The sequence below is a fragment of the Pleuronectes platessa genome, chromosome 12 (genome assembly GCF_947347685.1).
Source record: "Pleuronectes platessa chromosome 12, fPlePla1.1, whole genome shotgun sequence".
In the NCBI taxonomy this organism is placed as follows: domain Eukaryota; kingdom Metazoa; phylum Chordata; class Actinopteri; order Pleuronectiformes; family Pleuronectidae; genus Pleuronectes; species Pleuronectes platessa.
Window position 1 is genome coordinate 13,274,484 of NC_070637.1, and position 16,595 is coordinate 13,291,078.

Genomic DNA, 16,595 nt, shown 5'->3' on the forward strand with positions numbered 1-16,595 from the left:
ACTGATTCACAGAAACTGAAAATGTTCTCAGGTTTGTTGCAAAGAACATCCCACTGATGTTGTAATAATTCCTGAGGTTATTACTGAATCTTATAGTGAGTGACAATGAGCGGTATTCTGGAAGGCGACCAGTGTGTTGTACTCACAGGACCGGGAGGACCAGGGGGGCCAATATCACCCTGCAAAAAACAATAGAGACATACAATCAATTTATTATGCACAAGTGCCAGGGAAACAAAGAAAGCACAACTAAAAAATGCACTTTGGACATATTCACCTCAAACAGCTACATCAACAGATTCAGGAGCAACAATAAAGGAGCAGATCAGAGAAAATACTGTCCAACTCAAGTGATGTGAGAGGAACCATGAGTGGACACAAAACAATAAGGAGTTCATGCTGGAGAGCAATAGTGTGCAACACAAATGTTGCTATACTTATTGTGTGTGTTTGTGAGTGTGTTTGTGGGTATATATATATATATGCACACACATTTATACTGCAACCATGAATAACCCATTGTATCGGGAGTACTGGGTGCTTCAGGGAACCCTAGAAGGTTTCCAACAACTGAAAGGATCTCCAGGTATATATGCTGTACTTTAACAAGCCGACACAATCCTGTAATAGTGCAATTTCACTAAAGAGACAGGATTTAAAAGGTTTTTGTCCCCATCTGTATCGATTTTAGTTGCACATAATGAGGGACACAATGTACTCAGATCCTTGGAGCATAAGGATTTAATTAGACAAACTGCACAGCTCATCTCCAATAACACTATAAAATGAAAACTATATGCTCTTTTCTATATTGCGTCATGGCTGCTCTTCCATCATCAGGAGGAAGGACGACTGAGGTTATTTCTATATAGAATCAGGTGATCATGTTACTTAAGACTAAAATAATTATAAACACTTGATACAGGGTCATATCGTGTGAAATTATCACATTTCTGAGCCGCATTGTGACATTGATATTTGACATGCTGATTAGTTCACATGAGAAACCTATGGAACCTGCACGCTGTTTAAAAGTTCTTTCTTCTTATCTAAACATAACATCAATACGATTGATCATAACACCTGGGGTTAAGGTCAGGGTAACACGGAAGGACCCTATAGAAGACAGTATCACACACAGGTCTTCATGGTGGTCACGGAGATCCAGGGTTCCCAGAGGATGAGTCCTACTGACTTTGGTGATCTCATCATTTTTCTTCTTGCACTAGACTGACGCTGTCTTCCCTGGAGCTTTAGGATTCATCACCTGGGTGCCATGTATATTTGTGAAAGCGCATTGTAACCACACGCTGGTGCTGACAGCAGATAACAATGGACCTATCTGCCCAGACACATGCCAATTTCCTATAGATTTCACTGAGATCCCTTTTACCGGTAATTATGTAAAAGAGATAAGGGCGGAAGGAAAAACCTTACTTAAAAAGGCTTACTCTACAAAGCACAACCACAAAAACGGTCTCTCAGAAAGCACGGCGAGAAAAAACGACAAGAGCGAGAGAATCGGTCAAATCGAGGTTGGAGGAGCGAAGAATACAAAGAATGGCAAAAACAAGAAATAACCACCTGCAGATATATTTTTTTTGCTGCTCGATGATATCAAAGACCTTTGGAGGATAGACAGACTGAGAGAGGATAATAACTTCGAAGGTTCAGCTTCTGAAAACTGGTATATTATACCACTTACATCCTTTGATCCTCCTTAACCACCAAGCCATCCAGCCCCCCCCCACACACACACACATACACATGGTGATTATCAGGGCGCACAAACAGAGTGAGTCATCATCTCTGACACTTGACATTGATGGGACTTACTTTTTGTCCCTTCATTCCGTCGGCACCCTCTGCACCTGGCTGACCCTGGGGGAGGAGGCCTCGGTTAATGACTCTCGAACAAGACGGCAATGTAAATGTCAAGGTGGGAAAATACGTACGGGGTCTCCTCTCTCCCCTTTGTCCGCCGGGACTCCCGACTCGCCCTTCTCCCCCTGCATGCGAAAATGGAATCATTGACAGTGAGTGACAGAGGAGACGGGGCCAGACGACAGAAGGCTCAGGGAGGGAAACTTAGGCGAGGGCGGTCGCAAGTAAGTCATCAGAAATACACAACAGTAGTGTGTCATCTCAAAACCTAAATTGTTTGAAATTATGAAAGAAAGGAAAAACAAAGAAAGGTGATGATTGGATTCTTGTTGGGGGCTTTGAGGGACTATAGTCTGGCAGGATAATGAAAAGCCGAGCCCCCTGTTGCATTGCAGCACTTTTCCACATTTCCAGATTAGATAGAATTCCCCTATCTGCCAGTAGATGGCACTTTATGACTGCTGCTTAGCCCGCGTCAGAGGACTTTTGACCAGGATAGCTCCCTGTCAGTTTTGTTGAGAATACTCAGAGTAAACACAACTGTTAGATAAATGTACTTGCAGCTCGGTCAAGAAAACCAAAGAATGAATAATTTAATAAATGTGTGATGGAACTTTTTTTTTTTACACACACACACACTGCCTGCTCACTTCACTTCCTTGAGGCCTCAGTAGAAGATGCATCGTCCTGCGTGCATTTCCAACTTTCTCGTGACCTTTCATGCTCTTTACATTCTTACTGTTACACCAGGTCTCGTGCTACAGATACAATACAACGGCATTACCGGCCATGAGCAGCTCCTCTGGAATAGGAGAACTCTATTGCGTCACATCTACTGACACATTGAATAAAGCTCAGTGTTGTGTGTCACGCGTAACAGAGGACAAAAAAAGGAAGATAGGCTGAAAAGGTTATTCATCAAAGAGGTAAAGATCTGTTGAAGTCACTTCGGATATTCTGTGGTAAGATATTTTGACACATCTCTCTGAAGAGGCCGATATTTTCTACACTCATTGGCACCTGGACTCCAACAGTCAATATTTGCCCCACGGGTTCAGCCCCCTCCCTCATTCCTTCTTCTCGCCAACGACAGCCGCCGTGATACCAATCACATAATGAGATATAGTTGCCATTTCCTAGTCTAAATTATGAGCTGTATTAGGTCTGCGGACCGCTGGCATCCATGAACGGATGGATTGTCCTTTTAATAATTTAGTCAGGGAGGAGGGTGTAGCTGCTAAATTGACTTTGAGATCTAATTGAATTCTGCACAGCTTTATCAACCACATGGGAACTCATAAACCTAACAGAAAATCAACTCCAGAATTGTTGTATTGTGTCTTTTAACGTAACAAAAAAGGCCAGTTACAGTACAGAACAACTGTGAAGTATTCTGTAAACAGAAACTGCTTTAGTTTTCCACTGAGTTATGACATTCAATCTAAAGCACATTGATGGAAGGGTTGTTTTAGCCCCGGAGGTCATGTCCTGCACTGTATTCATGATACAGGCTTATGGAAAGGTATATTTGAGAGGTTATCTATTTCCGCATCCATGGAAGATCGTTCAATGTCAATGTTTTTGGCAGAGGGGTGTGTAACAAGTTAATAAACCTTCTAAATAAGATTAACTGCACCACAGCCAATATTTATCTAGATTATCGCTGGATTTGCACAATGAGAAAGCGCAGCGTGCACAGGCCGGGGAACTGGTCCACCTGTGGATGTCAGCGGGTGATATGTTGACTTTGAGACACCTCAAGTCATCAAACTGCAATTAAGCCCGTCTCCATCCCTCTCCGTCCATCCATCAACATCTGCAGCGTTCTGTCAGAGCCCGTTTGAGTCTGTCAGTGGGAGATACAGTTATGGAGATGTGATTCATGGGAACGCTATCTTCCCAGCACATCATGCACTGCACCGACCTCCTTCTTTTTTTTTTTACTTTAAAATATTCACACTTTGCTGCAAGAGTGAGAGGGGGCTCGGCTCACACAGATGTTACACAAGCTGCAGTTTAGTCTGAACGTGTGTCTGCTTTGTCAGACCTAAAAAATGCACAAGGATGGTCAACGAGAAGTGAAGAGAAGCCTCTAAGCTGCTCGGTTATTACTGCTTATGGAAACTTTACATTCATCCCGGGGCTGTGATGCTTAAGCTTCCCCTTCTTATCGTGTTCCTTTCAATGCAATGCTGTACTGGTTTCATCACAGCAGATTATAATGTGAAGTTATTCTCTGAGACAGGGCATTTTTCTAGTCATCCACAGTAAGCATGAATTCCTAATGATAAAGTGAAGATGTATCCGTAATGTCAGAGCATGACTGATTCATGGCGAGGGCAAGGCTGGCTTGCATATTTAATGCAGGCATTAGAGAACTGAAACAATGTTTGTTGGCAATACCTTATCTCTCAGCTAACATCTGCCTGACTCGGGTCTTAAAGGTCCTACACTGCAGAAAGTGAGATTTCCATGTCTTTGATTGTATATATTTATATATATAAGAGTATAAACACTGTGAAGGCATCACAACATTAAATCCACCTAGAATCGCTTGTATTCAGAAGAAGTTCCACAAAATGAAGCACCAGAACATCCGTAACTTTGTGATGTGACAAAAATAAAATACGTTTTTGTATCTTTTCAAACCAAGTCATTCTGTCGCTGAGCAAGCAAACTCAAAAAGTAAGAACTTAAGTCAATATGTAATTTCACGGTCTTCCCAAGAATTCTTATATAAGAGACCAAAGGATAGAGAATTTAAGTTGTGAAGAGTGGGCTGGCTCCTGTTCCTATCTGGCTGATGCTGCCTCTCCAGCTCCGCCGTTTACCCCACCTAATGCTGCTGTGGGCTTCATCCCCGAGGACCCCTGGCTCCGGCTCAGGGCTTAAACAAAATCCCTTAATAGCTGTTTCACTGTCCCATTACACCTGGCGAACCCTCCTCTTGTGTACCTGCACTGCAGGGCATCCAGCGGAAGCAGCGTTGAGATAGCCTCGGCCAAGATACCCCTCCACTTGCACCAACTCCTCCAACTCACCTACATTACCTTCCAGGTCAAAACCCTGATTTTGGTCTCCTGCCAATTTCACTGCACGTCCACGCAACATGAATAGAGTAGCAGCCCCATCTCTGTCTCAAGGTGTCTCTGCCTGTCTAGAGGCCTTAGAGGATGAGCCGGCTGTCCTGCCAGGACCAGCTGCTGTTAAGCAACAGAGGTCACAGACCCAGACTCCATTCCACCACCGCAATACAGAGACAGCAACCGGCCCAGTAACAAACTGAGCCGCTGTCTTCTCCCACAGGCCCCATTAGCAGGTTCTGTCTCCTCCCTTACCTCTAATTAATGATGATTCTATCATCAGACACATGAGCGTCAGCAGAGCGCACACACTGCGTCCAAGACATGCCTAATAAAATCCCACCCCAGCGTTGCCAGGTTCCACATTCAAGTTGGTTTGCATGACAGCAGTGTGAGCTCTTATTTCAAAGTCTGAGTTTACAAAGATTTCACCCATCTCCTTAACATCCTCGAGCAGTCAAAGTTTGAGTCCGGTCCAAACACCCATGCCTGGTAGCGCCATGGGAAGCGTCATGCAGCTGCTCAGCCTGGATACCTGGCTCGCTCCTGCCTGTGACACCGACAGAGTGCACTCTCAACCTCTTCTGAAAGAGTTCACCTCCTTGGTGCAGATGGTCTCTGAGCTGGTGCACAGGTGCTTCCTGGCAATTTGGAATTCTCGCTCTTCATCCCTGCACTTCTGCACACACAACTGCTGCCCATCAAAGCCTCATGTTACGTCCAGAGCCGACTTGTCCATCTCAGGTGATTTGCACTCCATGCTCCCCTCCCAAACATCCACCTCCGGCTAATCATAGGGGAGCTGTCCCTGAGGTTAGATCCCCTCCCCAACGCACCAGCCATCATTAACCCTTTTTTACAATTTTTTCTCAATACAGAAAAAAATTAAATAAGCATGTGGCTTCCTGTGCATGTTCAGCTGTGTGCGGCAGCTCAGACCGATGGTGCCTGGACCCCTTGGACTTGGCAGTTGTGATCAATGCTCTTTCCACCTTAGGATGGTCCTTTAGCAAACTTTTTAGGTTTCTAACCCAAACTTGGCTGAGGTCTTTGGATTGCAGCCCTCTAATTGAACTATGCCTGACTGATAGCTCTTTTATTTTCACTCCAAGGTTGTCAGGGCATGATGGAGGACTCACTGTGTTTGTTAGGTACTGTTCTCAGAGTTGGACTCTGGGCTCTCTGGGAGTTTTCCCCACTTTGAATTACAGATTCCTAAAGTTGGTCATTTGAATCGGCTTTATTGCGTTCTAATCAACCATCCCCCCTGGTTTTAACAATTCTCTAAAAACTTTCATTGGACAGGTTTTTATTATCAGGTCGGACAGAGTAATTACGGTGGGTGAGTTTAATATTCATGCTGAAGACGTCTCCTGCAGTTTTCCAACAGATTTTCTTAATGTCACTGAGTCTTTTAATTATATTCAACACATATCTGGTTTCCAAATACATTAATGGACAAACCCTTGCTTTCCCTCATGGCTCCAATATTGACTAAATATCCTCTTGCGAGCTGCTTGTTTATGACCACAATTGTTTCATTGAAAACAGATAAATATTGATTCTCTTGCATGTTCAAATTTGACAGCATCTGACTCAACACTACTTGTGTCTTCTGGTGGGCGGTTTAATCTTTTCCACTCACATTGCTCCTCTGTTTTGGATAAAGTGGCTCGTATTAATGTGTAATCTACCCCATCTGTTATTCATCCCTCTGTTCAAATTAATGTAATTGTTGTTGAGGGCAAAATGAGTGGAAACCCCTCTGTTCTTAATGCTTTATTATAAAACTTTTAATGAGCATTATTTAACATGTAAGGGTTACTTACATTTTTCCAACAGTTGATGCATGTTCTGTTAAAACTATCCTGCATCTCCTGATGTGCCTGTTCATTCCAATGAGGACTTCAGTGATACTCTTTTCATTTCTTTGTGGATAACCTCCGAAATGCCTGGGCACGCCTTTCTCTCTCTTCTACTCACGTCTATTCCAGCCATCAATTTAGGATTATTTCACATTTCCCTGCAAGCCCTTACTGAGCTGGTGAGCAGTATGAGATCCTACTCCACACCAGCTGATATTTTACCTCTCTCTGTGAGAGTCTTTTTGTCCATGCTCTTAATAATAAACAGCTGGTGGCAGGTCTTTTTTTACATATGCATCCATCTAAACTCTACTGGACAAGTAAACCTCAGTCTGTCTGTTCCAAATAACTACAGGCCCACATCAGAAAAGTTTGGCAGTTTCTTAAAATGTTTTTTTTTAATAACAAACAGTTTACCAGCTTCTTGAGCACACAACATTGTAGATAGATTTTAGTGTGCTTTCTGAGGCTTGTGTCTGGTTGTCTCTGGGATTTCATTGTATTTTTTGGGGGGGGTCTTATTATATTGCTGCTCTGTCCTGTGGTGTACCCCAGGGTTCCATCCTGGGTCCGAGCATATTTGCTTAGGTCACATTATGAACAAACTCAGAGGTGTATCCCTGTTTTGCTGAAAACTTTCAGTTATAAGTCTCCTTTAAGCCTGATACCACTGACAAATTATGTTTTGCACTACTCTTGCTGTTAAGGATTGGGTGTCTAAAAACTGTTTTCCAGCTTAAAGCAGATAAGAGGGAGGTTATGATCAGTGCTCCAGATAGTATAGCTCCCAGGTCTGCCCATAGCAATGGGTCCCTTTCCTCAGCTGTACAGTCTAATTTAAGAAATCTGGGTGTTATCTCTGATTAGACTCAATGAAATCACTGTCGTCTCTGTTTTTATATAACAGAAATAACACAAAACGCACACTTCTGTTGTATCACAACTTGCGCTGGAGAGGATTATTTGAGCTTTTGTGTCCTCCCAACTGTGACTACTGTAGTTCTCTTTTCACTTGTCTTGGCATATTTGTTAATATGCCATTCAGAAAGCTGCTGCTAGACTGTTTCACCAGATCTAGCAGGAGGAAACGCATCAAACCTTTTTTTTTTTTTACGTTCACTAAATTTGCTTCCCATTAGGTTTAGGATCCACTTAAGGTACTTGTTCTCGCAAAGCCTTTCGTGGTCAGACATCTGAGAACATCTGTGACCTTCTCCATCCCTATATCAGCGATAGGTCTTCTGACCATGGCCCACAGTCTGTCCTGTGCACTAGACTGAAAACAAGAAGGTAATCATGCCTTTGGAGCAAGTTGCTCCAGCCTCTGTATAACCTTTTAAAAAGCAACTCAAGGCCCATCTGTTCAAATTGACCTTTGTCTCAAACTAAGACGTCTTGTCCTTGTTCTTTGGAGAGTTTATTTTAGGGTCTTTAGATACTTACGTTTTGAGTCAGTTTTTATGAGGTTTTCTTTCTCTTATTTGTTGTGATTTATGTGTTTATTGCTGTATTTCTTTTTCATTGCCTTTGTTATTATCGACCCCGTGGCTTTATGGACCTATTTTTCTGTGTGAGGCACTATTTCTAAGAATATTGCTTTATCAAACAAATGTTATGATATAATTATTATTCATACCTACTAAAGTTTTCCAAGAAACTGTTACAAGAGGGTCAGAGTAAAACATAAAATGCCCCGTTGTTGCCACGATCCCGACAGAACCATGAAAGTGGAAATGTAAAACTATATTGAGATGGTTTCTACACACCCTCGAACCACAAATATGTCTTATTAGTGATATCAATATTTCAAATAAAACACTGGCAAATATGAGACTTCATACATCTATGTAGCTTTGTTGCAGGTTTTACTCTACTTTTCATTATTCTAAATTCAGTTTGTATGCTAAAGTGAGCCATGTTCACTTAAAATATGAAAAATAATAACTTTTGTTACTGTGCTCAGCTATTTCCCTTCTGCCAAGTGAAAGTTATTAATTTCATAACTCAATTTAGTAATAAATGTGTGATATTAAAGATAAAACTTTAAAAAAAACAGTCAGAGATAACCCAAGGAACTCTAATCAAGGCAACCTCATATCCAACTTGACAAGACATGGTTATAATACATGATCGTTTTTCATCCAAACAAAACCACCATCCATTTGTTTTGAGGTATAATAAGTGTGTCCTCATACAGACGACTTTCTTTTTCAAGGTTGGCCGACTGACACTTCTCCTTCCTCTGGGCACAGAGAGCAGATGTAACACTACGGTCTAAGCTGACACACCCCAGCAAACAACGCACCTATACATCAAATGAACAGCTGCGGTCGAGGGGTTGTCCACTACACAATAGCCTTCACTCTCAGCACGATCTCTAGTGAGCCGGTGGAGGCTTTGTGGGAGGTGGGTGCTGTGCTGAGGTGGGGCTGGGGTGTGTTAGTGCAAAGGAAGCAGGTAGCAACGGACACAGTGGGAGGCCCAGTAGAGGTCCATGTCTCAAAGGTTTTTTATTTTATCACAGCGTACCTCATGTGCCCTCTGGTGAGCTACAGCACCCCTGGGCTTCATGGAAATGATTGCAGATGCTTTTTGGCCAAAGTGCGGCACGAAATGTCCGTCTGTGTGTTTGGAGAATGAGCACAGGGTCACGCTGTGCGGCTCCACGGGAGGCGCGGGCGGGGAGCAGCTCCTTAACTTGCTCAGTAGATACCGTTACAATTGAATGAGAGGTGCCATTTCCAGTGTGGGAGTTCTGGTCTTGAATACAAACACAGAAATGCCAGTCAAGAGCTATCCACGCCGGAATCCTCAAGTTCACGCGAGTCACGTCTTTACACAGGCATCACTGTGCAGATTATTAAACTCCTCTACTCGGAGCACTGCTGAGATACATCTTAACTCTTCCCCCTGTCTGGAAGTGAATGTACCGGCCGGTTTATCAAACAGGGCGACAGCGGAAGTCTACCTCAAATGCCACATGTCAGTGATTTGTTTTGAGATGAATAATGTTTTGATGGATACCTTGATACTTGCTCCTTCAGAGGTTCCTGAGGGACTCTGCAATTACAAAGAACATTCGTTTCACACAGAGAATGAAAAGGAGTTCATGTGACAAAGACATTCGAATATAGTAATATGAAGAGTGTTTTTATATTATCGTCATCAGCCTCATTTAAACTGACAGGGTAACTCCAAATTTGTTCCCTATTTTATATTGAAGGCCTGTTGCTCCAATGTGAGCTCCCATAAAAGACGTGGCTGACCCGCAGCAGGCTGTGGATAATCTCGTGTGCCTTCCACAGACTCCCGTCGCTGTTGTGCAATGCAAATTTGACTTTGAAAAATAACCTCTGCCCCCCCCTTCAACTGCGAGCTCTACCCTGATGCCGACGGACATGAGAGAGTGACGCCCTGGTGTGTGGTTTGAATGGATAATTCTGCCCCTAAGATCTACCTCAGCAAAACGGGTCATTCATAAATGCCAATACCAGGAGATGGAGCAAAAGCTGCCACATGCTAAGGTTATCATCAGGACACTGCCATTTAGAAATGTCACACCTTCTTCCCTCCTGTCTTTTCTCGTTTCACCCACGACTTTGTGTACCACAGCTTTGTGAGTTATTAAGGAGGCAGGGAGCGCGTGTCGAGACGCGTGGGAGAGTTTTAACAGTGGGTTATTCAATAATAATAAAGATAATTGGAGCAACCGCACGAGTGACAGAGTCGAAAAAAAGAAACCTGCCTCGATTTCTGGCTGAAATAAAATAAGATAAAAACCTGTGTCATGATCAAGAGTGTCAACGGGGCAATGGTGCATGAAAATAATTGGATGCCCGGAGCATCTGTACATGATGCGGGAGCGCTCCTTGTTTGTGCTGACATCACAGCAGTTAAGAGACAAGCTGTCTCCTTTAATGCATGGTGGTGTTGCTGTACTTCAGCGTGTGGATCACTACACAAACGGTGTCTGGGATCGGTTTGAACGCCCGAGGAAACAGGCATAACTCAAGGAGTCAATAGGCCTTATAGGCAGATGCGTCCTACTCGTCAATACACGCTGTGCTACTGGAATATAACCCTTATGGTTCTGTGCTAATAATGTAACTTGCTTGCAGCTGTATGGGAGAACAGGAGAAGATTGGAGACGGATGAAAACAACCTAAGCATGAAATGAATGCACAAACTTTTATGATATTAGAATTGTTGCTTTTATATTATGTCTGCACATGACATCGCAATGCTCCACATTTGCATGGTGCATACAAGCCTAGTGACAAGTCGGGCCCCTGACAAAGTGGAGACTGATATATCCAATGTGTGCTGGATCACAACAGACTGGGATCGGCTGGCCAATCAGAGCAGAGAGGGGGTCCTTAGAGAGACAGGAGCTAAAACTGAGTGTTTTTCAGACAGCGGCTGAAAAGAGGAGCTGCAGCGATTGACAGTGGGAGGAGAGTGATGTGTTTTCTGATTATTAGAGCACGTAAACACCTTTTCAAGTAGCTACCCAACGTAAAAAGATCAACCGGAGCGTAACGTGTCTCCGTCTCCTTTAAACCCATAACCAAGTGCTTGTATTAAATGCTTTTAACGAAAAACATACAAAATAAATAAAGGAATTCAAACCTTTACTAAATTTTACAGAATAAAGCAAAATATGTGTACAGTTAAGTTCATGTGTGCACTCATTTGTATCACTTACAGTCAGGCCTTTGGGTCCAGGCTCCCCACTCTTTCCTCTCCGTCCCTATAGAAAGAACAAACAGAAACAGGTGTGAGCTCAGTGAGTGAAGATGCAACAACAGGTGTCGCCGGGCACACACACACTGCCAGCAATTAAGACTAGACAGCAACTCTCTAATTTGCTTTTAATTAACGACAAGAAAACAGCTTAATTGCTGCACCCCGTGTGGCCCACTACTCTTTGTTCCTTCCTCTGGTTTACTGCCTCCTCTCCAGCTGTGCGAGTCCCTCGGTGCATCAATCAACCCGAAGAGAACGTGCAGGAGCAACCAGGCCCGAGCCGGCCGGCGCTGTCCGGCACTGAGAAACGAGGTCAGAGCAAAAGCAACCATTTTGCTCTGAGTTTTTCCCTTTTGACGTTTTTTTGTGATTTAGAAAAAAATGCCTTCGTGCTTGGAAGTCCTGAGAAGCCGACATTGCAATGCTATCTGAGCCAAACCAAAGATGGTATAATTTACACCAAGAGGGTTTAAGTTGGCGTGAGAGAAGGGGATAAAGCCCTGCAGCCATCCTCTAAACTGGCAGGGCACCAGTGGCTCTGCGTTATGAGAAGTGTCTGGAATTAGCGGGCTCTCACACATGCAGCACGGATGTTCGAATCAACTCAATTAGGAGATGATAATACCCCGGCTAATATCAATTCACTGTACAGCGGCGTAATCGACAGCAGTGTGAGACCACGCAGATAGCATTAAGGCTTCATATGATTACCACCTTCCAATGGGAGTTTCATCATCTGACACACTTTGTTGAGTGGAACCAGTGTATTCCTCTCCTACTGTATGTGTCGGTAGGAAAAACACGTCTACACTCTGCTGAGTTAGTGGCTGCGTAGATTTGTGGAAATGGAAGGATCCCCGGCTGCTGAACAAATCAACACGAGCAGTGCCCTCTTCCCACCGACACTCTGTGTACGCAGGCTTTGATTAACTGGGTCGAATTCCACATGTACAGTACGTCTGCCCGCAACAAAGACAAAGCAAGCGACAGAGCTGAGGAACTGCCGCTTTTAATCATCCGTTTGCACGTGCGCTCAAGTTTCGGCGCCACGCTCGTTTCTCTGTTTGTAGTCCACAGATAACAGGATTATAAAAAAACGGAGAAGCCAGGTATAGTACATATTAACCCTAATAATTGCACAATGGAACCCGTTTGTGCCTTCCCTTGGGAATTGTGCGCCTTCCTGTGTTCAGGCTGTTTGATGTAGCAGCACAGCCTTGGCCAGCATCTTTTGATCATCTGTGTTAATGGCGCTCTGCGGCTGCACGTGCTTCAGTGTGAGCATGAACGAGGGCCATGTGGAGGAGAGCTGGGAGACGGATCAATTGCGCCGACATGCAGGAGCAGCACTTTTCAACCTAAAAACATTTCCCCTTCCAATGACCGACATTACACTCCATTGCAATGGCCTCTTTGAAATCTAGCAGAGGTTGATCGAAACGAGCATTCAGAGTGGCAGCCAAAGTATTCAGTAAGCACTCATGCACCAGGGTGCCATATGTAGATTCAAAACACATTGCGTTTGTGTAAAAGGTCCATTTCATGCAAACAAAGACGGCGATTCGCGGGGGCTGATGGTGCAATAGCTTTTTTCTTTTCACTGATAATGAATAGACTGAAAGCGAATCATCGCCATGTTTGCGAAAAGATCAGAGTGTTTGTTGTAGCCTTAGCCCCTGCTGCCGTCCTTTCTCCCCCTGAACTCCACAACAAAAGCAGATTACATAGATAAGTAATTTAGCTTATGAATATTTCATCCGCCATTATTCCAAGCAGGCCATGAATTATGCAGTTTTTTAAAATCATTTCTCCACATTTGCCATTATATCTCTTTGTACCTCCCAAGCGCAGACTAATTTTAGACCCGTGTATTTGTTATCATCCAAATAAATAGTCATACTCCAAATCTCAATATTTAACGAAACAATGTTGTGGGTGTGAAGTCCCTATTATTAAACCTACAGGCCTGCACCCTTATTGCAATACTACGAACAAGTTTGAATGGTTCATAAAAAGGTATTTGATTTGGGATTTTGCTTCTGATTTTAATTCTACATTTGAAAAGTCACAACACATTTGTAATGACTTTCCAGTTTATAAAGGTCCACCTACAGAAAACTAGTGCATTGTAACAAAATTACCCTGCTATGAATTCTATGATGATCAATTCTACCTTTATATAAAGCTTCTAAGGTGTTAATTAACTATAGCTTGTGGTGCATTGAATCGCATTACACCAAGAGGTGGTTCTAATATTTAATTCACATCTTCAGGAGCTCAATCATTGTAATGCAAAAAGCAATATATTAAAAAGGACCACAGTTTGTGACCCTGGGGTTTAGACTGATACTTTTCTGTCCAGTGGCCCCTCTGGTTAGCGCGCCATCAACAAATCTGCACCCAGTGACAAGAAATAATTAGTCCACAGCGCAGCCTGTCATCACCGGTTGCAGTAGGTTGACTCTCCAAACTGAAACACCTGTCAGAGATAAGTCGCCTCGAAGGGACGCGGCGGCTCTGGACATCCGAGATAATCGAGATGCCAGCAAACGCCGCGGAGCCCACGAGCAGCCGAGTGCCACAGCAACAGATGCTCAGCTCCTGAAGTTTAACATTTAGCACTATTTTGTGAAGTTTGAAGTATTAACTCTGGGTTTTAAGTTGAATTCGGTGTAAATGCCATTTCAGTGATTTCATCACTTCTAAATGTCAAGTCTGGACCTCCTACATATTTATAAAAGAACTGAAGGGACATTTTCTGCTGAGGTCATTTCATAATTATGTTCTGTCACGTTAGAGCTTTTTTCTTTGTCTGCTTTTATTGTTTGGTTGTCATAGCAGAAAACAATAAATGCTTATGGGCAAAAGCAAAACAAGAATCTTTCCACTTATATTTGTATTAGTGGCACGTATTAACCTTAATATATCTTTTCGTCTTCATTGTAGAGTTATCTGGGTAAAAGCTTGTATTTGTTCATATTCAGAACATTAAGATTTATGACAGAAGAAAGGTATGTGTCAGAGAAACAAGCTCTAATCAACAAGGGGGAACAGGAAACTCAAATTCATCTTCAGGAAGTGAGAAGTTGTTTTGCTCGATGAATTTACTGAGAGTGTGAGGGAGAGCAGTCTGTAGTTGGACTTGGGCCATTAGTTAAATGGCTATTTTGTTCTGAAATATTCAAGCCCCTCTCAAACTTAACACCACCTGTGTATGCCAAAAAGCCAGGGTAAAGTATGAGCAGACAGCAGTGCCAGTAAATCTTTCTTTCAGCTAAGCCAACCTTAACTTTCCTCATTTCCCTTTCTGCACCTCCGCCTCTCGTTCATCTGTCCCTTTTGTGTACAATATCATAACTCTATTACTCACATCCCTCTCTCCTTCCTTCTCCTGTTTTTCTTGTCATCTCTCCTTCCTTCCCCTGTCTCCTGTCACTCGCCCCATTTCTCCCTCACCCAACTTCCAGCGCTTGTGAGATCACCCTGGCAATCTCTTGTTGCTATGCAACGCTCGGTGTCCTATAAATTTGACAACATCCTTGATTATTATTTGAGCGCTGCAGTGTGAAGCCCTCCTTCAGGTCATTGCAGCAGATTAGAGGGAGGGAGTGAGAGAGGAAGGTAAAGGAAGGGAATGAGGGGTGGGAGGAAGGGAAGGAGGCAGATGAGTGGATTTGAGGAGGGGAGGAAAGGAAGGAAAGTGGGAGGGAAAGATGAATTAACCCCCTTGAGTATATGAAAGATGCTCTGGTGCGACTCAACACTCACATTGATCCTCTCTATCTGTAAACTCCCTTTTAAAACCTGCAAACCATATAACACAAGTGTGAAACTCCACATTAACTGCTAATTCAATAATCATGCTGGTAAAGCGCGAGAGGGGAGACTTTTGAGCTGGGTAAAGGAGGAGGCCTCGGCAGACTGACAGTGTATTCTGAACCCCTGACTTAATCCGCTCGGATCCCGGCCCAACTCGATTGGCTTCAACTCCTCACACGAGTTGTAAAGAGACTCCGGCTCACTCCTGCAGCACAAGCCTCAATCTGAGAGCAGAGTCAACAGCGACAGTGACACACAGCAGCAGCCCCTCGTATATGATGAGTCCATAATCCTTATCCCTAATGTCAACATGTTCTCCGAGACATTCTATGTCTGACTATATGCTCCAACTGGGATAACACGGATGGAGCAAAACGGAGGGGAGGGTTTTGTATTTTTGACGGTAAAGCAGATATACCATCAAGAGAGCCGTGTAATCCACCTGACGGATGCCCCTGTCGAGAGGGGTCAGTAGATATAATATGGAGGAGCTTTGAAATGAACATCGCTGGCAGGCAGCTCCAGCCTGACACACAACACACAGGGAGGACAAAATGATGGGCCACATTTTTCCCCTTTTATATGCAGGGAGCGCAACCAGGGTGTAAATCTATCTCAACTCATTTGAACACGTTTCATTTTATATTTCAATTGTAATATCTCATCTTTGATTTTTGCCAGTTTGCCTCTGAAAAGATAAAGGCCACTGGAGCGCTCAAAAGTGATCATCTGTTTTTCGAGATGGATTCATTCTCTGCTAAATTATAAATCCATCCTGAGTTTACTTTGACATCATCATTTTGACTTGTGCTCTTGCCGGAGCTCCCTTGTGACCATTATGAAGTTTTTATGGTGTTCCTGAAGTGCACGTCGTGACAGTAAAACACAATGAGGAATCACAAAAGACACTATTAAATAACAAAGTGACGTTAAATAGGCAAGCACAATATTACATAAGACACCCAAAGGCAAATACACACAGCCGAGGGCTAAGGCGAGATCCCAACGTCTAATAAGAAGACACATCAATTAACAAAACGCTAAGAGAAAACACGTCGTCACAAAACACATCAAATACTGAATCAATTCAAACAAATCCTAAAGCGGCGAAACACAAAATGAATTTTGTCAGCAATTCTCTCCTGACATCAGGATGTTATCACACATCATGATGTTTTTTCAATTTGCTTTTCCCCTT

The 16,595-nt window shown here is 43.3% G+C and overlaps 1 protein-coding gene across 1 annotated transcript in view; it reads right to left on the reverse strand.

The window, feature by feature from the left end:
- The window catches only part of LOC128453809 (collagen alpha-1(XIX) chain), a 97,782-nt gene that overhangs the window by 37,124 nt on the left and 44,063 nt on the right, over nt 1-16,595 (reverse strand). Inside the window, exons 17-21 of the mRNA XM_053436898.1 lie at nt 11,538-11,582; nt 9,857-9,892; nt 1,956-2,009; nt 1,837-1,881; nt 147-179 (exon numbers count right to left, since the gene is read on the reverse strand). Coding sequence (XP_053292873.1) covers nt 147-179; nt 1,837-1,881; nt 1,956-2,009; nt 9,857-9,892; nt 11,538-11,582 — 213 coding nt within the window. The remainder of the gene's footprint in view (nt 1-146; nt 180-1,836; nt 1,882-1,955; nt 2,010-9,856; nt 9,893-11,537; nt 11,583-16,595) is intronic.